The 23,314-nt window shown below is 37.8% G+C and overlaps 1 protein-coding gene across 6 annotated transcripts in view; it reads right to left on the bottom strand.

Moving 5' to 3' along the window:
• Positions 1-23,314, bottom strand: part of VRK2 (VRK serine/threonine kinase 2) — a 108,580-nt gene that overhangs the window by 26,633 nt on the left and 58,633 nt on the right. For all 6 annotated transcript variants that reach the window (XM_015473438.2, XM_005212622.5, NM_001075851.1 and 3 more), the window contains 1 exon segment: positions 6,255-6,387. In XM_015473438.2, coding sequence (XP_015328924.1) covers positions 6,255-6,387 — 133 coding nt within the window.

Below are 23,314 nucleotides of genomic sequence, written 5' to 3'. Positions count from 1 at the left end.
ATCTAACTATGAAAATATTTTTTAATTTGAAAGCTGAAACATATGTTATGGATTATTTTATTTCTGTATAATTTATATTTCTGTATAATTTATTATAATACATAAAGTTTATCAGGTGCACTTGATAGTTAATATAATCATTAACAGCATATTTTCATATATATTTCCTATATGTAAAGTCATACTTTTACTTATGGTATTACTGCTTGGAAATATAGGAAAATTTAGTTATTAATATTTTTCTTCTACATTCTCATGTCACTTTCTAAATATAAATTAGCATCCAATTTTTACTTTGCTTTTTAATATGGTGGTGTTCTCAGTTGCTCAACATTTCTAAATGATTATTGCCAAGAGAAACACCCCCCAAAAAATGTACAGGTGGAATGGGACTTGAATTCTATTTCCCTAGAAAGCAGATACCAGAAACAGCTGACACTAGAATACATAACTAAAATAAAAACAATCCATGTGATTTATGAAGCTGCTACTGTGCCAGACACTCTAACTGCTTTTATCTTATTTAATCATCTTAATAATAACATGAGGTAAGTATCATTAACCTTGTTGACAAATAAGAAAACAGAGTCTCAGAGAGGTTAAACAACTCGCTCAGTATCACAGAGCAAATATTCACAGAGCTCTGCACTGAAATCCAAAGTGTTCAGAATCCAAAGCCAACACTCAAATCTGCCAATTACTTTGCCTCCCTTGTTAGTTTTAACACCATTTAGACAACATTATATATACTGCTTCTATAGTTAGGGAAGTATTTGAAGCAGGCATTTTAACTTAAAACACCAAAAGATACACTGACCAAAGACAGGTGTACTGGCAAGGAAGAAATAAGCAGCAGATCGAGGTCTAAGCTGCAGCACTAACAAAATTTTTCATGCAACCAAACTTTCATGAAACTATTTGTTTAAAACTACTTCATTCTGATGAAAAAGACTGCCTAGTTAAAACATTAATTTATAAAGTGTTAAATGGTTCTTCCAAGCTGGAACAGAAACAACAAAGAAATCACACTGGAGAACTGGTCCTTACTATGAAGATAAACTGCAGTAAACTTATCTGGGTGAGATTCACCAAATGGAATGAAAGAATTGGGAGAAAAAGAAAAATATCAGTGTTAATCCCCAAATGGATCTGATTATTTGCCTAACATGTTTTCTATATAGACAACAGTTTTTTTCTTATATAGAGTAACATTATAAAGTAGGAGGAAAAACAAGTTTTTGTAGGAAATAATAAAATGAACCTGAAAACTTCTGCCTTAAGCAAACAGGGTTTAATTGCTCAAAATACTAGTTTATATATTCAGAAATGACAATAGGAAAGCAGAAAACATCTCAGTAAGACGCTTATCTGAGAAGTGAATTGTGACTATATGCAGAACAAATTTAAAGGTTACTCTTGTTTATCCAACTAGTAACCTCTGTTATTTTTTATTTATTTTTTAACCTATGTTATTTAGTAGTTTTTCCAATTCAGATATAAAAAGAGCTAGGGAACTTTAAGGTGGCTCCAATTTACTGCAATTAGGATATTAGGAAAGTAGAATGCAATGTGTCACATTTCAAATAAATAAAATCAGGGCTCTCATTTCTTCAGTACCTTTTAAATCCTAGGCCTTAGTTTTTGATGAAACACTACTGTGTGATCTCAGGAGAAGTTATTCAACAGAACAAAGGTATCTTACATTTGGCCAATGTGTATTCTTAACCCAACCAAACAGTTTAAGATCTATGCCAGGACTTTGAAAGTCTTGTCTAAATGTCAAAATTGGGTTATGCCACATAGAGGGAATAGTGCCTTCATTAACATTTATTTGTACATCAACCAAGGAGTATTTATAGCAGTGAAATTTACTTAAAAATAAAAATCAACAGTATGTTTTTCTGACTACTAGTAGATTCAATAGTAACTTGAAGGTTTACCTTAATATCTTATAATTGAAAAATGGGTTCCCTTTTTTGAATTATTGTTTAGGAAGTTAAATATTGTGTAAACCATGTCATTTCCCCAAGTTTGGTAGCATGAAAACACATTCGCAGTTTATCTCACATATATTTTGTAAGTTGGAGTGCCATATTAGAGTGAAATGCAGCCATGCAGGAAATAACACAAGACTTGGATTTCATAAACTGTAGCAATTGGCAAAAAAATTTAAAAGTATGCAATATAGTTCTTTCCTTGATACTGAATATATCATATAAACAAACGGACATTTAAAATGCAATTTAGATATCACATTGTATGGTCATCAATGATGTCAAATTAAAACAGGTATTATACACTCAATGCACAGGTCTGAAGTATTTAAAAAAGCTCAATATGTTAAGTGCAGTATATCTCTAGAGAAATTAGGTATTGACTGCATGCCTCAGTGAGCAGAAAAATCTACAAAAATCCATACCACACATTGATCCCAATATTGCTTTTTAACATTACTAAGAATGTAACAAATTTTAAAATAGTGTATTTGACACAGATATAATTCCCTTTAATTATCAGGCAACAAGCCCAAAAATATGTCAATGTTTATACATGTTGGTTTTTATGAATAAAAGATTAATAATAGATGAGATAAGCCCAACATGTATTACTCTAATTTTACACTAAATGAAGCACTTCAGCCACTCAAAAAACACTTCTAGGTCATATAAGAGAACTGAGTTTAGAAGAATGATTACAATTTGAAAAAATACAGATATATACATGTACAATAGCTCAAGAATAGTTATCTATCCATTCACCCATCTGTTCATTCACCTTTATATATCTCTATTCATATTTTTACTTATAATAATACAAGCTACCCTCCTTTTACACAGTTGAACTAAAAATGCTTATATAAAACTGATGACTGGCACCTTATACAAATTTATTATGAAAACCCAACTATTAATAATCCACAGAAACATGAGAGTTAGCTTCAGTTTCTGAATAACCACTACCAAGGTAACAGACCAGACAGTCTGACCAGGTTAGCAATATATCTGTTAAGTGTCTAATCCATAAGTCAGTCTTACATTGAAGGCTGGACATTTCCCAGGGCCTGATCAAGCCAAGATAAACCTAAAACATAACAAATGCTCTGACAACTAGAGATTCTATTTTCTAGTGATAACTTGTTTTGCTCTTTATGTTTTCCCTTGCATTATCTGTCTCAGTATTTATTTGATCTCATAGCTGCACTGGTATAGAAAAGATTTTTCTGAGATTAAACTACATAATGTATACTGAAAGTAAACACATTAATATTTATGAATCTGACCTTCTGCATTTACCTACAGGATTTATGGCCTTGTTTATACTAGTTTCTAGATAGGACTAAATGATTACTTCATTTTGAATAAAATCCTAAAGTGAAATGTTTTATTTTGGAAAATTAAATCTAAAACATTAGGAATGAATAGTATTCAAATATTTCAGCAAATGTGTGTACATGCACATCTATGCATCTGTGTGTGGAAGTATATATGTGTGTACACATATATGTGAAGGCATATGCATATATATGTATACCTATATATGTAAATACAGATATGGTGAGAACTTTACTGTATACTCTATTTTTAATGCATTAAGGGAATCTAATTTTTATAGAAATCTTTTTAAACCTGTGGTAAAAATGAATATTCACTCCAGGTTATAACTTTTCAGCAAATCCCAAAAATAGGTAGTGGAGGTTCCAACCTGAGTAGCCTTCCCAAAGAGGTAATATCTTTCTATTACTATTCTCAGTTCATTCTTCTCTCCAAAGACCTAGCATGGTGAAATCTACCCAGCTCATCAACATGTACTATTATTTAGGGAACAAAAAACTTAAATACACTACAGAATAAAATATTGTTCAAATCTTTCATGAAGGTAGCATAATGAAAATATTTACCTAAACTATGGAATAACTGAGGAGGACTTTCAGAATTACCACAGTCCAAACAGTGATCAGACCAACATCCATCAACTCCACTTTCCCATTCCACAATCACAGTTATATTTATAATGGTCAAAATCTAATCACATCAGTATTAGAGCTATTGGTTGAACTTGGTGGCCCAATCATAAGTTAACATCGTCAATAATGTAATTGGACCAATGCTTAAGAGTCTGTATGATGAATTTCCAGTTATACTACTATCAAAAAGTACTTTCAGGTCTCTAAATATTCTTTCATACTAATACATCTTGCAATAGTAAAGAACAAAATTCACTGAGAACTTTAAAAAAATAAAACAAAACATTATCAGTGAACACTTGACTTTTACATTCCTTGTCCTTAATCGCTCGGTCTTGTCTGAATCTTTGCGACCCCGTGGACTACAGCCCACCAGGCTCCTCTGTCCATGGGGTTTTCCAGGCAAGAACACTGGAGAGGGTTGCCACTCCCTTCTCCAGAGGATCTTCCCAATCCAGGGATCAAACCCAGGTCTCCTGCACCGCAGGTGGATTTTTTTACCGTCTGAGTCACCAGGGAAGCCCTTAATTAAAGCCAGTGTCCCATTTATATCATTTTTAAAAGGCCATTTATTCATTAACAATGTTAATGGTGAAAAATAATACAATATTATTAAATTTCTGAGTGAAATCATTACTTTTTTAACCAAACTATCTTTGAAAAAAAATGCAGTGATTTCTCTTACTCTGATCAGGAGTTATATGAGCTAATTTCCAACCCCCCCAAATTTAACCTATGATTCTTCCTGAAAGGAAGAAGGTATACAACTGACACCCTTGTTCCACTTTTTCAGTGGCCAACCAGTCCATTCTGAAGGAGATCAGCCCTGGGATTTCTTTGGAAGGACTGATGCTAAAGCTGAAACTCCAGTACTTTGGCCACCTCATGCCAAGAGTTGACTCATTGGAAAAGACTCTGATGCTGGGAGGGATTGGGGGCAGGAGGAGAAGGGGACGACAGAGGATGAGATGGCTGGATGGCATCACTGACTCGATGGACATGAGTCTGAGTGAACTGTGGGAGTTGGTGATGGACAGGGAGGCCTGGCGTGCTGCGATTCATGGGGTCGCAAAGAGTAGGACACGACTGAGTGACTGAACTGACTGACTGACCTTAAACTACAGTGGGTTTTAAATGCCCTCGAAAATTATCAAGACCCTCTACATTACATGGTCAATGGTCCTTTTAATAGAAAAGGCAATGATATACAGTTGTTTGCACCAACAAAAACTTGTTAGAAAGTATCAGTTTAGGGTAACAGTTCAACAGCCATTAACAAGTGCAAATATCTAACTGCCTTTTAGTGAAAATGCGGTCCATTTGAAGCTGTTTAAAAATTATTTGTGTGGTTTAGTACATTTGAAAATACTTTTGTAAACAAAGTTTATGAATAATATAATTTTGAAAGCCAAAGTTTTTCAAGTCACCATTTTTTTTTTTACTAGCATAACATTAGAATTGACTTTTTGTCTTGCTGACAGAGCAACTAAGAAAGTACAGTTGCATTGACCATATTGATTGTGAACAAAGCAACCATCAGGGGGGACTCTGCACCATATATTTTCAATATTGAACTCCTACTTCCTTTTCCATGGCTTTCTGGGTCGGCTATTGGATTTGGACTGCAGTGTAATAAACAGCTAAGGTTTAATTAATGGTAAATGAATACAAGACATAGGTTATGACTTTAACTAATTAGGGAATTGTTGAATTAAGTCTGCCTTGGAATGCAAGGCAGTACAATCAATATCCAATAAAAGGACTATGTATGTAATTTACCTGCAAATGTGTTTCCAATACCATCAAAGTGAGTTTAAATAAGTAAGATATATGAAAGGTGACTAGGAGAGATTTCCACAAGTTAACACTTCATAGTTTCAGAAAAGACTTCCTTATTGTTGAGATGGTATCTTCTAAATCTCTGGTGAGAGCACAATGAAAAATATGAATCATTCTTCACACATGTACCTGCACCAAACCCGAAAGAGTTTCTAAAGCATAAAAATTCAGTTGTTAACTTTCAAGTTTAACGTAAACAACTAGTACTTTAGGCTGCTCCAAATGAGCAACAAATTTTGCTTATTTGACATCTTTTATTCTTTTTTCACTTGTCAAAAGTCTGTATCTCTTCTCTCAGTTAGAAGAGTATTTGTTGACATACAGGAATTCACTACTTTTGATAAAAATCTCACCACTGTTCTCATTCTTCAAACTGACCAGGCAAAAAGGTCATTTCATGGAGCCTTAGGACTTTGTTCTAATTATTCTGAAATAAAAAAAAGAAACCTACCTACTCCCTTGTGGGCATCCAAGCTGGTAAACTCTATTGTCCCATTATGGCCTTTTTTAGGATTTTCCTGATACTGTTTGTGGTTCCCATTGGGACAATATCTGTAGGAAAGTCCATAATCTGCAAGATAAACCTGGAAGATGTGAACAGACAAATGAATAATGTTTTTGTCCTTTGAAAATTTAACCTTTATAATTAAGTCTTAAGAAACTGATAGGTTAAGAGAACCTCAGATCTGTATTTTATTAAACCAAACGGTGCCTTCAGATAAAATATATACAACTGGGGGCCATAACAATGAACTGTCTAACTTAAATCCTTACTTCAACATAGGCATATCTTGTTTCTGAGTTGACTTAGATTTTCATTCTTTTTATTCTGCTCTTAAATTCCCTTCCCTCCAGGTGGGCATGTAGATGTCATAAACCACAATATGTCTTTTTATCTATATTCATACAGCTTATGGGGATCAGCCTTTTTTCTTAGTAACCCCTCCCTGTAACATAAAACTATTTCAACAGGGAGGGGAGATGAGAACAATCTAAAAATAGTAAGCTAATATTACAGGAATCTCCATTAACAGGAAGCATAAAAACAGTGAACAGACTATAAGAGATAACTGTCAAAATTAAAAAAAAAACAAAAACAAAAAAAAACCCAGCATCATGTTGTACGTATTTCAGAATGGAACATCAATGCAGTACTTTTGGTCTTTCAGACCAATCTATATCATCACTGTTATCTTTGTAAGTCAGTCAGAATCTAAGCAGGGTATCCAAACAGAATATAGATTGTTGAAAAGTCAGATGGTAACTCAAGTGAATTTTCCTAAGGTTACTTTTGGAGAGAGAAAGAAGGGAGGGGAGAAGTAGTTTTACAGATAGACCATACACTGAATAGGGATATGTTATGATTAGACGTTTATTCTAACATATATCAGATGGTAAAGAGTCAGTCTGCATGCAGAACACCTGGGTTCAATCCCTGGGTTGGGAAGATCTCCTGGAGAAGGGAATGGCACCAACTCCAGTGTTCTTGCCTGGAAAATCCCACAGACAGAGGTGCCTGGCAGGCTACAGTCCAAAGTGGTGCTAAGAGTCATACACAACTGAAGAGACAGCATGCACGCACGTCAGCATATTATACTTTCCACATACATGTTACCATGATCCTCTCCCCTCTAAACCACTGGAAAAGAAAGCAGCTTCAACTTTTAAAATGGATTGTTTCACATGTATTTCTTTAAAATTTAGGGAATAAGGCAACACTTCACAATGTTCAGCTTTAAGACAATAGAGTATTAATATTATAATACAACTGGAATTTTAAAAGATACCTATTAAAAGAAAATTAAATTTTAATTGAAGTTGTTGGTTTCAGGACAGCCTAAGTAGAAGATATTCTGAACTTCAAAATATAAACAACACAGTTTCCTTCATTTGCTGAAGAACATAGCTTGCTAGATTGTATGAAAACATGATATTTCAGTTTTGTCTCTCACTCACAGATGCCATTTCTCAACATGGCTTCAGGAGTAACTGCCCAAAGTAACTGCACTTCAGAATCAGATGTAAAACTGGTTGCTTGCTTTCACTATTTATGATGCATTTTTATCTTTATTTGAGAACTAAATAGACTTCACTTTGCAAAGTAGACATCCTGAGAATGTAGATATTGATAGCAAATGGAAAGGCTCTCATTCAGTTCAACAGAGATATCAAAAGCTTTACAGATGAGAAAAAGCTAAGAGAATTCAGCATCTCCAAACCAGCTTTACAATAAATGCTAAAGGATCTTCTCTAGGTGGGAAACACAGAGAAGAAAAAGACCCTCAAAAACAAACCCAAAACAATTCAGAAAATGGCTATAGGAACATTCATATTGATAATTATCTTAAATGTAAATGAACTAAATGCTCCAACCAAAACACATAGACTGGCTGAATGGATACAAAAACAAGTCCTATATATATACAAGAGACCCACTTCAGATCTAGAGACACATACAACCTGAAAGTGAGGGGAGAGAAATAGATATACCATGCAAATGGAAATTAGAAGAAAGCTGGAGTAGCAATACTTGTACCAGATAAAAAAAACTTTACAAAGTAAAGACTGTTACTAGAGATAAGGAAGCACACCACATAATGATCAAGGGTTCAATCCAAGAAAATACAACAATTATAAATATTTATGCACCAAACATAGGAGCACCTTAATACATAAGGCAAATGCTAACAGCTATAAAAGGGGAAACTGAAAATAACACTTTAATAGTGGGGGACTTTAACACCCCACTTACATTAGTGGACAGAAAATACATGGACAGACCACCCAGAAAGAAAAAAACAAAAAAGAAAACACAAGCTTTAAATGACACCATAGACCAGATAGATTTAACTGCTATTTATAGGACATTCCACCTGAAAGCAGCAGAATACACTTTTTTTCTCCAGTGCACACAGAACATTCTCCAGCATAGATCATATACTGGGTCACAAATCAAGCCTTAGAAAGTTTAAGAAAATTGAAATTTCATCAAGTATCATTTCCATAATGCTATGAGATTAGAAATCAATTACAGGAGAAAAAAAAAAAAACCTGTAAAAAAAATCACAAACACACGGCAAAAAAACACACAGCATTAAATAACTAAGAGATCACTGAGGAAATTAAAGAGGAAATAAAAAAACTACATAGAAAAAAATGACAACAAAAACACAATGACCCAAATCTATGGGGTGCAGCAAAAGCAGTTATAAAAGGGAATTTTATAGCAATTCAATCTCATTTCAAGAAACATCTCAAATAAACAATCTAGCCTTACACCTAAAGCAAGCAGAAAAAGATGAACAGACAAAACTTAAAGTCAGTAGAAGAAATCATAATGATCAGAGCAGAAATAAACAGAAATGAAGAAATCAAGAGCAAAGATCAATAAAACTCAAAGTTGGTCCTTAGAGAAGATAAACAAAATTGATAAACTTTTAGCCAAACTATCAAGAAAAAAAGGGAGAGGACTCAAATCAATAAAATTAGAAATGAAAAAGAAAATACAACTGACACTGCAGAAATACAAAGGATCATAAGAGACTAACAAGCAACTATATGCCAATAAAATGGACAACCTGGAAGAAACAGGCAAATTAATGGAAAGGTACAACTCTGCAAGACTAAACCAGGAAGAATTAGAAAATGTAAAGAGATCAATCGCAAGTAATGAAATCGAAACTATAATTAAAAATCTTCTAAGAAACAGCAGTCCAGGACCAGATGGCTTCACAGGTAAATTCTACCAAACATTTTAAGAGCTAACATCAATCCTTCTCAAACTCTTCCAAAAAATTACAGAAGGAGGAACACTCTCAAATTCATTCTGTGAGGCTACCATTAGCCAGACACCAAAACCAGACAAAGATATCATGAAAAAAGAAAATTACAGACCAGTATCACCTCATGCGAAGAGTTGACTCATTGGAAAAGACTCTGATGCTAGGAGGGATTGGGGGCAAGAGGAGAAGGGGATGACAGAGGATGAGATGGCTGGATGGCATCACTGACTCGATGGACATGAGTCTCAGTGAACTCCGGGAGTTGGTGATGGACAGGGAGGCCTGGCATGATGCGATTCATGGGGTCGCAAAGAGTCGGACACAACTGAGCGACTGATCTGATCTGATCTGATCACTGATGAACATAAGACACAAAAATCCTCAACAAAATATTAGCAGACAGAATCCAAGAGCACATTAAAAGGATCATACACCATGATCAAGTGGGATCTATCCCAGGAATGCAAGGATTCTTCAATATACACAAAGCAATCAATGTTAACACCATATTAACAAATTAGAGAATAAAAAAGCAATCTTCTCAACAGATGCAGGAAAAACTTCTGACAAAATTCAACACACGTTTATGATAAAAACTCTCCAGAAAGTGGGCACAGAGGGAATCTACCTCAACATAATAAAGGCCATATATGACAAACCCACAGTAAACATCATTTTCAATGGTGAAAAACTGAAAGCATTTCCACTAGGATCAGGAATAAGACAAGGATGTCCACTCTTGCCACTCATATTCACCATAGTTTTAGGAGTCCTAGTCATGGCAATCAGAGAAGAAACAGAAATAAAAGGAATATAAACTGGAAAATTAGAAATAAAACTGTTACTATTTGCAGATGACATGATACTGTACATGGACAATTCTAAAATCCTAAAAATGCCACTAGAAAACTACTAGAACTAATCTATGAATTTAGTAAAGCTGCAGGATACAAAATTAATGCACAGAAATGTCTTGCTTTCCTATACAATAACAATGGAAGATCAGAAAGAGAAATTAAGGAAACAATTCCATTCACCACTGCAACAAAAAGAATAAAATATTTAGGAATAAATGTACCTAAGGAAGCAAAAGAACTATACTCAAGAAAACTATAAAACACTAATGAAAGAAATCAGAGATGACACAAACAGATAGACAGATATACCATGTTCTTGGATTGGAAGAATCAACACTGTCAAAATGAATGTACTACTCACAGCAATCTATAGATTCCATGCAATCCCTATTATATTGCTAACGGCATTCTTCACAGAATTAGAAGAAAAATTTTTACAATTTTTATGGAAACACAAAAGACACCAAATAGCCAAAGCAATCTTGAAAAAGAAACACAGAGGCAGAGGAATTAGGCTCCCCAATTCTGAACTATAGTACAAAGCTACAGTAACCAAGACAGTATGGTATTGGCACAAAAGCAGAAATGTAGACTAATGGCACAGGATAAAAAGTCCAGAGATAAACCCAGGCAGCTATGGTCACCTAATCTATGACAAAAGAGGCAAAAATGTACAACAGAGAAAAGACAGCCTCTTCAGTAAGTGGTTCTGTGAAAACTGGACAGTTACATGTAAAAAAAAATGAAATTAGAACATCACCAAACACCATGCTGCTGCTGCTGCTGCTGCTGCTAAGTCGCTTCAGTCATGTCTGACTCTGTGTGACCCCAGAGACAGCAGCCCACCAGGCTCTCCCGTCCCTGGGATTCTCCAGGCAGGAACACCGGAGTGGGTTGCCATTTCCTTCTCCAATGCATGAAAGTGAAAAGTGAAAGTGAAGTCACTCAGTCATGTCTGACTCTTAGCGACCCCATGGACTGCAGCCTACCAGGCTCCTCCATTCATGGGATTTGCCAGGCAAGAGTACTGGAGTGGGTTGCCATTGCCTTCTCCGACCAAACACCATACACAAAAATAAACTAAAAATGCATTAAAGACCTAAGCGTAAGACTAGACATTATATAACTCTTAGAGGAAAACCGAGGAAAAAGACTGTGACATAAACTATAGCAAGATCTTTTTTGACCTATCTCCTAATAAAAACAAAAATAAACAAATGGGACCTAATAAAACATAGAATATTTTGCACAGCAAAGGAAACCATAAACAAGAGGAAAACACAGCCCTTAGAATGGGAGAAAATATTTGCAAATGAAGCAATGGACAAAGGATTAATCTCAAAAATATACAAACAACTCATGGAGCTCAATACAAAAAAGCTGCCCAGGTGGCACAAGTGATAAAGAAGCCACCTGCCAATGCAGGAGACTTTTAAGAGACGTGGGCTTGAACCCTGGGTTGGGAAGATCCTTTGGAGGAGGGCATGGAAATCCACTCCAGTATTCTTGCCTGGAGAATCCCAGGGACAGGGGAGCCTGGTGGGCTGCCGTCTCTGGGGTTGCACAGAGTTGGACATGACTGAAGCGACTTCGCAGCAGCAGTAGCAAAGCAACTAAAGCAACTCAGCATACAGCATGCACATAGAGATCAACACAAAAAACCAACAACCCAAGCAGAAAATGGGCCTAAGATCTAAACAGGCATCTCTTCAAAGAAGACATACAGATGGCAGAGGGACATGGAAAGATGTTCAACATCACTAATTATTAGAAAAATACACATCAAAACTACAAAGAGCACTTCAAACTGATCAGAATGGTCATCATCAAAAAATCTACAAACAGTCCATGGAATTTATAAATTCTATATAAAATGTACAAAATCTATACAGTCCATGCAATTTTCCAGGCCAGAATACTGGAGTGGGTAGCTTTTCCCTTCTCCAGGGTATCTTCTTAATCCAGGGATCAAACCCAGGTCACCCGCATTACAGGCAGATTCTTTACCAGCTGAGCCACAAGGGAAGCCCAATTAATAGAAAAATACCAGTCAAAACTACAATGAGGTATCACCTCACACTGGTCAGAATGGCCATCATCAAAAAATCTACAGACAATAAAATGCTGGACAGAGTGTGGAGAAAAGGGAACCCTCTTGCACTGCTGGTGGAAATGTAGATTGATACAGTCACTGTAGAGAACAGTATGGAGGTTCCTTAAAACACTAAAAATAGAACTACCACATGACCCAGCAATCCCACTACTGGGCATATACCTTGAGAAAACCATAATTCAAAAGGACACATGTACCCCAATGTTCATAGCAGCACTATTTACAATAGCCAGGACATGGAAACAATCTAAATATCCATCTAAAGATTAATGGATAAAGATGTGGTACATATATACAATAGAGTATTACTCAGCCACCAAAAGAAACAATAAAGGGTCATATGTAGAGACATGAATGGACCTAGAGTTTGTCATACAGAGTGAAGTAAGTTGGAAAGAGATAAACAAGTATCTTATATTAACACATACATGTGGAATCTACAAGAACAGTGCTGATGAAACTATTTCCAGGGTAGGAATAGAGACACAGATGTAGAGAACAGACATGTGAGCACATGGCAGACAGGGAAGGGGATAGTGGGATGAACTGAGAAATTAGGATTGACATGTGTAAAACAGATAGCTAGTGGGAACCTTTAAAAAACACAAGACACTCAGCTTGGTGCTCGGTGGTGACCTAGATGGGTGTGATGGAGGTCCAAAAGGGAGGAGATATATTTATACATAGAGCTGATTCACTTCATTGTACAGCAGAAGATAATATAGCATTGTAAAGCAATTATATTCCTTCTTGCTAGGTAGAGTAATCTTGGTTGGTTTTTCCCTTTCATCACTTTTAATACATCCTGCCATTCCCTTCTGGCCTACAGAGTTTTTGCTGAAAAATCAGCTAATAGCCTTAATGGGGATTCCCTTGTATGTTATTCAGTTTTGTTTTGTTCTCTTACAACCTTGTGAGACAGGTAGGGAAGATGTATCACTATACACATTTAACAGATGAAAAATAATATGATACACCCAAATAATGCAAGTCATCCAACACTCACTAAATTCAGCTTCTACAAAACATTTTATTGCTTTAGTGAATTTTTCGGCTGTCCCCTCCCCCTCAAAAAACATCTAATCTACACTAATACTTTCAAGGACTTTCAATTTTAATATTTTATTATTAAAAAGGTAGTATAGTAGCCATGGAGACACAACCTCATTAAGAAAGAACTGGTCTTTCACCTGTGAGGAGTGCAATACTCTGACAACCTCCAGAGGCAGCACCACTAGGAACCAGCACAGCAAGTGAGCCAAAACCACACTCTCCCCTGGCAGCTCCTACTGAAGAATGATCACGGTGGGAAAGCTGTGTGGCCATTTTTACCCAAATGGAGACTCTTCAAAGGGGACCCGTTAGCTCTGGTCATCCCTAATTGGCCAAGATTTTTTCGGAACTGTATCACAGTCGGAGCTCTCCCTGCCCAATCTTCCTGTTTCCTTTTCTTTCATAGGTGTCATTGCAACATCTCACTCTGAAAGCTTTCCTTGTCCAAGCACACTTCCTCTCCTTTTATCTTTCTATTGTGCTGTGCTAAGTCACTTCAGTTGTGTCTGACTCTGCGATCCTATGGACTCCAGCCCACCAGGCTCCTCTGTCCATCTGATTCTCCAGGCAAGAATACTGGAGGGGACTGCCATGCCTTCCTCCAGGGGATCTTTCAGATCCAGGGATTGAACCTGTGTCTCTTATGTCTCCTGCATTGGCAGGCGGGTTCTTTACTGCTAGTGCTTTTCTCCTATACAGGTACTATACTCCCTCGCCTCAATAAAGAGCTTGTACTCCTAATGCTGTCTCCACATCTGTGTCTCTGAAAAATGAATTTGACACAGATAGTAAATTATAGCCCTGATTAAAAGCACTAAACTAATAAAGATGAAAAACAAATTAGCTTTTGATGACCGTGAAAATCATAACTTTTCCTATACTAAATAGATCTGCCTCAAAAACCAACTTCCTACTTTACCTAGCCAAATTTACAACCACAGAGCTAGGTTCGGGTTTCCCTGATAGCTCAGCTGGTAAAGAATACAGGTGCAATGCAGGAAACCCCAGTTCGATTCCTGGGTCGGGAAGATGCCCTGGAAAAGGGATAGGCTACCCACTCCAGTATTCTTGGGCTTCCCTGGTGCCTTAGATGGTAAAGAACCCACCTGCATTGTGGGAGACCTGGGTTTGATCCCTGTGTTGGGAAGATCCCTTGGAGAAGGGAAAGGTTACCCACTCCAGTATTCTGGCCTGGAAAATTCCACGGACTGTATAGTTGAGGCCAGGTTCTCAAGTTCTTCATTTAACTAAATCTTTCCTTCCCTCTCCCTGCTTTCTTATGCTTGTGGGATCTTGTAACACTTTGTTTTTCCAAATGGACGAAAGAAAGGAATGATTTAAAGAGCAGTGTGTGATAACTCTTCCTTGCAGTGAATCACACTGGAAGGGCCTTTGTCTTCAGTTCAGCACCCCTCCAGGAACACCCCAAGGGCTCTTCTCCACTTCCTACCATACCTCCTGGATTGACACCTCACACTTCCAAGATCCACCACTCACACCTGAATCCTATTCTGATAAGTAGACCCTTTTAAACACAAGGCTACTCGTTGGGTTTTCATTTGTGTTCAGATGGATTTACTATTTAAAAATGTACAAAGTTATTTAGCTTTTATTTATGCCTTAGTTTCACATGTATAGGCTATAAACTCCTATAGGACAATGATAATGATATATACATTTTTATATCCATGACAGCACCTACTCTGAGGTCTTCTGCACAGGAAGCTTAAATGAAATTTTATTGATCTGACTTGATAGTAATAATTGGACAAATAGAAATAAATCCCTTTCAACAGCCACCTGAGTGCCAAGCATGATCAAATATGAAGAATCATACATTTTTAAAAGGAAAGAAAAACAAAATGAATGCATATGATTGAATACTTGCTATGCAAAGGCAATATGCGCTTTACAGAAGTCAAATTATTTAACCCTCATGACCCTAAGAGCAAGCTATTTTAAGATACCTTGAGGATGAGAAAAGACGATAAGTGAGTTTAGGTTCTCTGTGCAAAACAAATAAACCTACAGTAACTGGCAAAGTTGAGATCAGAATCTAAATCAGCCTAACCAGAAGACTGAGGTTTTTCCAATGTCCCACACAGAGAAGGGAGGGGTGACACCAGCACATCTAGAAGTGACATCCACTGTGAAAAAAGCCTAACAGATTTTAAAATAATAATATTTTAGAGTAGGGGTGGAGACAGGTTATTTCCTAATTGGGGAACTCAAAGAACAAAGTGACATTGAGTTGGGCCTTGAAAAATATCTAAGATTTTCACGAACGGAGATAGGGAAGAGGAGATAAAACAAGGAAAACCAGGGCTGGATTAGTGTCTGCTGGGAATGTAGAGGTTATTAGAAACACATTACAAGCCAGGAAAAAAAAAAACAAAAAACAGTTATAATGGGTTTATAGGAAGCTTTGAAAACCATGCTAAGAAGCTGGGACACAATTTCTGCATGCAGAAAGAAGTCACCAAAGTTTTTCGGCAAGGAATAATATTATCAGTGCTGGCAGCATCATAATGGGGAAATGAAAGCAGAGAATCCATTTAGGAAAATATGATAATAGTCCAGGCAAGAGACAATGAGAGGCTGGAGTAGGGCACTAGTGAACAAAGAAAGAAGACAAAGAAGAGAACAGTAAGAGGGTTGAGAGTCAAAAGTAACTCTAAAAACAGCGTGGCTAGTTGAGTTAGGATTCAATGACCTGGCAAAGAGAAAAGGAGGAAAAAGAGAAAATTCAGAAAGAAAATGATTTACCCATCTTTCTATCAAAAGCAAACTGATTGACTGATGGCTAACACACTAATTCCACTAGTTTCTGCTTCTCTTAGTTTATGCAGAGCTGAGTGATAGATTCACGGATGATGGAAAACATAAAGGACCTCCTTCCCATCAAGAGTCGAATCTGCTGCCTTCCTGCTCCTCAAGCAACCAGGAAACCTAAGTACCAGGCAGCCAGAACAGCTCATACAGAAGCATTTCTCAACACCTCCATGACAGACAGCCAAGTGTGAGGTGGAGAAGTGGGTGCAAGAGATAACAGAGCTGGAACAGAAAAAAAGATGTTCATGTGGACAAATGCCATTGCTTATTGAGATGTGACCACTCACTAAATCATATTACGACTTAACCTCCACTTTGTAGATTCACATTAAAGAGATGTGGATACAGTCCCAAAATGTGATTCACTTTTCAAGAACTTAAATCTCTCCTGTTGTAAAATCTAATCACCTTATCATAATTTAGACTATTTTATACAATTAAAGTCTTTTAAGTAGCATATCCTGTTGTAGCAAGAAATGCGTCTTAAACTCTCATCAGAGACTGATGGAAATTATACTGTGGAGGGAGATAGTCACTATTCATGACTTTGTTTAATCGCAATTTAGAAAACACTTTCAAAACTGCAGGAAAATATATAGACTTATTCAGCAACTTTAGAGGCTCTTATAAAAAAAGGCAGCATTTATCTTATTTCAATAGCACATAATATTTTCCTATTCTCTCAACAAGATACCATAATGTGAAAATCTTCACAATAAACTAAATGCTTACTGACTAATGGAAACCACTATATGCCAAAAGGGGAATGAAGCATGGAATGAATAAGCAGCATGTTTACGTTCACAGAAGTCATTCCTATCTACCAGAAACCTATATGCAGCCTCATAGATGCTACTACATTTTGATATAAATCTGCTCTTTTTATTCTTTTTTTATACGGTACTTTTTTGTTTTTCCTCAACTTCCCTATCTTCCTTTTGCCATTAACACAACATTGCAGATGACACTGTGTCCTATTAATAACAGCCTAGACAACAGAATATGACTTTTAAAAGGTGCCAGGTTACTTTTCAAACATGGGATTTATTAGAATAAATATTAAGGTATATTTTTCAAAGCTATAGTTTGATCTTATATACTGTTTACATGTACTGTATATGTTGGGTTTTTCTTTTCTCCTCCTATATCTCACAACTATTTACTGGAATTTTATCTTTTTTTTCCTTTATATTTAATATTCACTGTGATTAAGAGACTTAAAGACACATCCATGAAGATATCATGTGAAGAAAAAGCAGAAAGGTGTGCCTTTTCACTATCTCTTCACTCCATCTATTGTTCCATGACACCCAAGTCTATGACTCCTTGAAATGGTGCCATAAATTCAAGTATCATAACAAAATACTGAGTTATATTTAGAGATTTTGACCCTATAACCTATTATATTCCAACGTGCTCTCCTATTCCAACCTGGTTCTTCAAGCAATATCTGGAAGCCTATTTGATCCAAGATGGTTGGGCTATAACTTAATATGTTTTCCAGACTTTGGGGGGAAATTCCCTCAATAATACATAGGTTAACAATTGCCTCTTTACTAAAAACGCCACATTTACAAAATGAAATTTTTTCAATTACAGTCAATTTCCAATTCATTCTTCTGACACAAGTTCTCAATTAAATGAAAGAACCTACAATACCTTCTCTTTCTGATTTCCAATTGATATGAAAGTGCTTGTGTTTGTCCTTAAACAAAATAAACAAAGAGGATAATCTGAATTGCATCCAATTTACAATCCTCCTCTTTGTCTAAATCAAACAGAAGCTTAAGACTTTGCAATATGTTGGTAAGCAGGCAAACATTATTATCAGGCTGGTGGGATCTGATTTCAGAATTTCACAAGACAGGGGGAAACAGACTTCTGGAAGGCACAAAATCTTGTGTGCACCAGGACCCAAGGGAAAGGACCAGTGATCCCACAGGAGATTGAGCCAGCCCAGCTGGTGAGTGTTTGAGGGTCTCCTGTGGAGGTGTGGGTTGGTAGTGTTCTGCTTTAAGGACAGGGGCACTGGCAGGAGCAGTCCTGGGAGGCGTGTGTTGGCATACGTCCTCTGAGGTTGCCATTAGCCCTACCACAGAGCTTAAAGACTCCAGGACTAGGTGGCCTCAGGCCAAACAACTAACAGGGAGGGAGCAGGGCCTCACCCATCAGAAAACTGTATTAAAGATTTACTGAGCATGGGTCAGACCTTTTAGAACTAACACCCAAAAAAGATGTCCTTTTCATTATAGGGGACTGGAATGCAAAAGTAGGAAGTCAAGAAACACCTAGAGTAACAGGAAAATTTGGCCTTGGAACACGGAATGAAGCAGGGCAAAGTCTAATAGAGTTTTGCCAAGAAAATGCACTGGTCATAGCAAACACCCTCTTTCAACAACACAAGGGAAGACTCTACACATGGACATCACCAGATGGTCAACACCGAATTCAGATTGATTATATTCTTTGCAGCCAAAGATGGAGAAGCTCTATATAGTCAACAAAAACAAAACCAGGAGCTGACTGTAGCTCAGATCATGAACTCCTTATTGCCAAATTCAGACTTAAATTGAAGAAAGTAGGGAAAACCACTAGACCATTCAGGTATGACCTAAATCAAATCCCTTATGATTATACAGTGGAAGTGAGAAATAGATTTAAGGAACTAGATCTGATAGACTGCCTGATGAACTATGGACTGAGGTTCGTGACATTGTACAGGAGACAAGGCTCAAGACCATCTGGAAGAAAAAGAAATGCAAAAAAGCAAAACGGCTGTCTGGGGAGGCCTTACAAATAGCTGTGAAAAGAAGAGAAGCAAAAAATAAAGGAGAAAGGGAAAGATACAAGCATCTGAATGCAGAGTTCCAAAGAATAGCAAGAAGAGATAAGAAAGCCTTCCTCAGCGATCAATGCAAAGAAATAGAGGAAAACAACAGAATGGGAAAGACTAGAGATCTCTTCAAGAAAATCAGAGATACCAAGGGAGCATTTCACGCAAAGATGGGCTCGATAAAGGAGAGAAATGGTACGGACCTAACAGAAGCAGAAGATATTAAGAAGAGGTGGCAAGAACACACAGAAGAACTGTACAAAAAAGATCTTCACGACCCAGATAATCATGACGGTGCAATCACTCACCTAGAGCCAGACATCCTGGAATGTGAAGTCAAGTGGGCCTTAGAAAGCATCACTATGAACAAAGCTAGTGGAGGTGATGGAATTCCAGTTGAGCTGTTTCAAATCCTGGAAGATGATGCTGTGAAAGTGCTACACTCAATATGCCAGCAAATTTGGAAAACTCAGCAGTGGCCACAGGACTGGAAAAGGTCCGTTTTCATTCCAATCCCAAAGAAAGGCAATGCCAAAGAATGCTCAAACTACTGCACAATTGCACTCATCTCACACACTAGTAAAGTAATGCTCAAAATTCTCCAAGCCAGGCTTCAGCAATACGTGAACTGTGAACTTCCAGATGTTCAAGGTGGATTTAGAAAAGGCAGAGGAACCAGAGATCAAATTGCCAACATCCGCTGGATCATGGAAAAAGCCAGAGAGTTCCAGAAAAGCATCTATTTCTGCTTTATTGACTATGCCAAAGCCTTTGACTGTGTGGATCACAAGAAACTGTGGAAAATTCTGAAAGAGATGGGCATACCAGACCACCTGACCTGCCTCTTGAGAAATCTGTATGCAGGTCAGGAAGCAACAGTTAGAACTGGACATGGAACAACAGACTGGTTCCAAATAGGAAAAGGAGTACGTCAAGGCTGTATATTGTCACCCTGCTTATTTAACTTATATGCAGAGTACATCATGAGAAACGCTGGGCTGGAGGGAGCACAAGTTGGAATCAATTGCCAGGAGAAATATCAATAACCTCAGATATGCAGATGACACTACCCTTATGGCAGAAAGTGAAGAGGAACTAAAGACCCTCTTGATGAAAGTGAAAGTGGAGAGTGAAAAGTTGGCTTAAAGCTCAACATTCAGAAAATGAAGATCATGGCATCAGGTCCCATCACTTCATGGCAAATAGATGGGGAAACAGTGGAAACAGTGTCAGACTTTATTTTTCTAGGCTCCAAAATCACTGCACATGGTGATTGCAGCCATGAAATTAAAAGGCACTTACTCCTTGGAAGAAAACTTATGACCAACCTAGACAGCGTATTCAAAAGCAGAGACATTACTTTGCCAACAAAGGTCCATCTAGTCAAGGCTATGGTTTTTCCAGTGGTCATGTATGGATGTGAGAGTTGGACTGTGAAGAAGGCTGAGCGCTGAAGAATTGAAGCTTTTGAACTGTGGTGTTGGAGAAGACTCTTGAGAGTCCCTTGGACTGCAAGGAGATCCAACCAGTCCATTCTGAAGGAGATCAGCCCTGGGATTTCTTTGGAAGGAATGATGCTAAAGCTGAAACTCCAGTACTTTGGCCACCTCATGCCAAGAGTTGACTCATTGGAAAAGACTCTGATGCTAGGACAGATTGGGGGCAGGAGGAGAAGGGGACGACAGAGGATGAGATGGCTGGATGGCATCATTGACTTGATGGACGTGAGTCTGAGTGAACTCCAGGAGGTGGTGATGGACAGGGAGGCCTGGCGTGCTGCGATTCATGGGGTCACAAAGAGTCGGACACGACTGAGCGACTGAACTGAACTGAGCATGGGTCTGCCCACCAGAGCAAGACCCAGTTTTCCCCACAGCCAGTCCCTCCCATCAGGAAGCTTGCATAAACCCACAGCCTACAGAATGAAAACCACAATTACAGAAAGCTAACCAAAATGATCATGTGGGCCACAGCCTTGTGTAACTCGATGAAGCTATGGGCCATGCCATGCAGAGCTACCTAAAATGGACAGGTCATGGTAGAGAGTTCTGACAAAACATTTACTGGAGAAGGGAATGGCAAACCACTCCAGTATTCTTGCCTTGAGAATCCCGTGAACAGTATGAAAAGGCAAAAAGACATGACACCCGAAGATGAGACCCCAAGTCAGTAGGTGTCCAAAATGCACTGGGGACGAGTGGAAAAATAGCTCCAGAAAGAAAGGGAGGCTGGGCCAAAGCAGAAACGATGCTCAGTTGTGGATGTGTCTGGTAGTGAAAGAAAAGTTTGATGCTGTAAAGAACAATATTGCACAGGAACCTGGAATATTAGGTCCATCAGTGCAGTTCAGTCGCTCAGTTGTGTCTGACTCTTTGTGACCCCGTGGATTGCAGCACACCAGGCTTCCCTGTCCATCACCAACTCCCAGAGCTTGCTCAAACTCACATTCATAGAGTCAGTGATGCCATCCAACTATCTCATCCTCTGCCGTCGCCTTCTCCTCCTACCTTCAATCTTTCCCAGCATGAGGGTCTTTTCCAATGAGTCAGTTCTTTGCATCAGGGAGCCAAAATACTGTAGCTTCAGCTTCAGCATCAGTCCTTGCAATGAATATATTCAGGACTGATTTCCTTTAGGATTGACTGGTTTAATCTCCTTGCAGTCCAAGGAACTCTCAAGAGTCTTCTCCAACACCACAGTTCAAAAGCATCAATTCTTCGGCGTTAGGTACATGGTTCAGGTTAGGTCCATGAATCAAGGTAAACTGGACATGCTCAAGCAGGAGACGGCAAGTGTGAACATCGCCAGTTTAAGAATCAGTGAACTAAAGTGGAAGGGAATGGGTGAATTTGATACCGATGATCATTATATTTACTACTGTTGGGCAAGAATCCCTTAGAAGAAATGGAGTAGCCCTCATAGTCAAAAAAAAATAAGAGCCTGAAATACAGTATTTGGGTAGAGTTTCAAAAATAACAGAATGATCTCGGTTTGCTTCCAAGGCAAACCATTCAACATCATAGTATCATAAATCCAAGTTTATGCCCAACCACTAATACTGAAGAAGTTGAACGGTTGTTCTATGAAGAACTATAAGACCTTCTAGAATTAACACACACACACACACACACACACACACACACATACACACACACACACAGATGTCCTTTTTATCATAGGGGATTGGAATGCAAAAGTAGGAAGTCAAGAAATACCTGGAGTAACAGGCAAGTTTGGCCTTGGAGTACAAGATGAAGCAGGGCAAAGGCTAACATTCTCTTTGCCAAGAGAATACACTGGTCATAGCAAACACCCACTTTCAACAACACAAGAGACAGCTCTACATATGGACACCATCAGATCGCAAATACCAAAATCAGATTGATTATATTCTTTGCAGCCAAAGATGAAGAAGCTCTATACAGTTAACAAAAACAAGACCTGGAGCTGTGGCTCAGATCATCAGTTCCTTATGGTAAAATTCAGGCTTAAATTGAAAAAAATAGGGAAAAGCACTAAGCCATTCAGGTATGCCCTATATTAAATCCCTTATGACTATACAGTAGAAACGACAAATAGATTCAAGGGATTAGATCTGGTAGACAAAGTGCCTGAAGAACTATGGATGCAGGTTCATAACAATGAACAGGAGGCAGCGACCAAAACCATCCCAAAGAAAAAGAAATGCAAGAAGGCAAAGTCGTGTCTGAGGAGGCCTAACAAGTAGCTGAGAAAGGAAGAGTAACAAAAGGTAAAGGAGAAAGGGAAGGATATACCCAACTGAATGCAGAGTTCCAGAGAATAGCAGAGAGATAAGAAACCGTTACTAAGTGAACATTGCAAAGAAACAGAAGAAAACAACTAGAGATACAAAGGAATATTTCATGGAAGCTAAGTTGCTTCAGTCGTGTCTGACTCTATGCAACCCCATGTACAGCAGCCCACCAGGCTCCCCTGTCCACAGAATTCTCCAGGCAAGAGTACTGGAGTGGGTTGCCATTTCCTTCTCCAAAAAAAAGATGGGCACAATGAAGGACAGAA

The sequence above is a fragment of the Bos taurus genome, chromosome 11 (genome assembly GCF_002263795.3).
Source record: "Bos taurus isolate L1 Dominette 01449 registration number 42190680 breed Hereford chromosome 11, ARS-UCD2.0, whole genome shotgun sequence".
Classification (NCBI taxonomy): Eukaryota; Metazoa; Chordata; class Mammalia; order Artiodactyla; family Bovidae; genus Bos; species Bos taurus.
The sequence above is the reverse complement of the archived record's forward strand: the minus strand, read 5'-3'. Positions and strand labels throughout refer to the sequence as shown.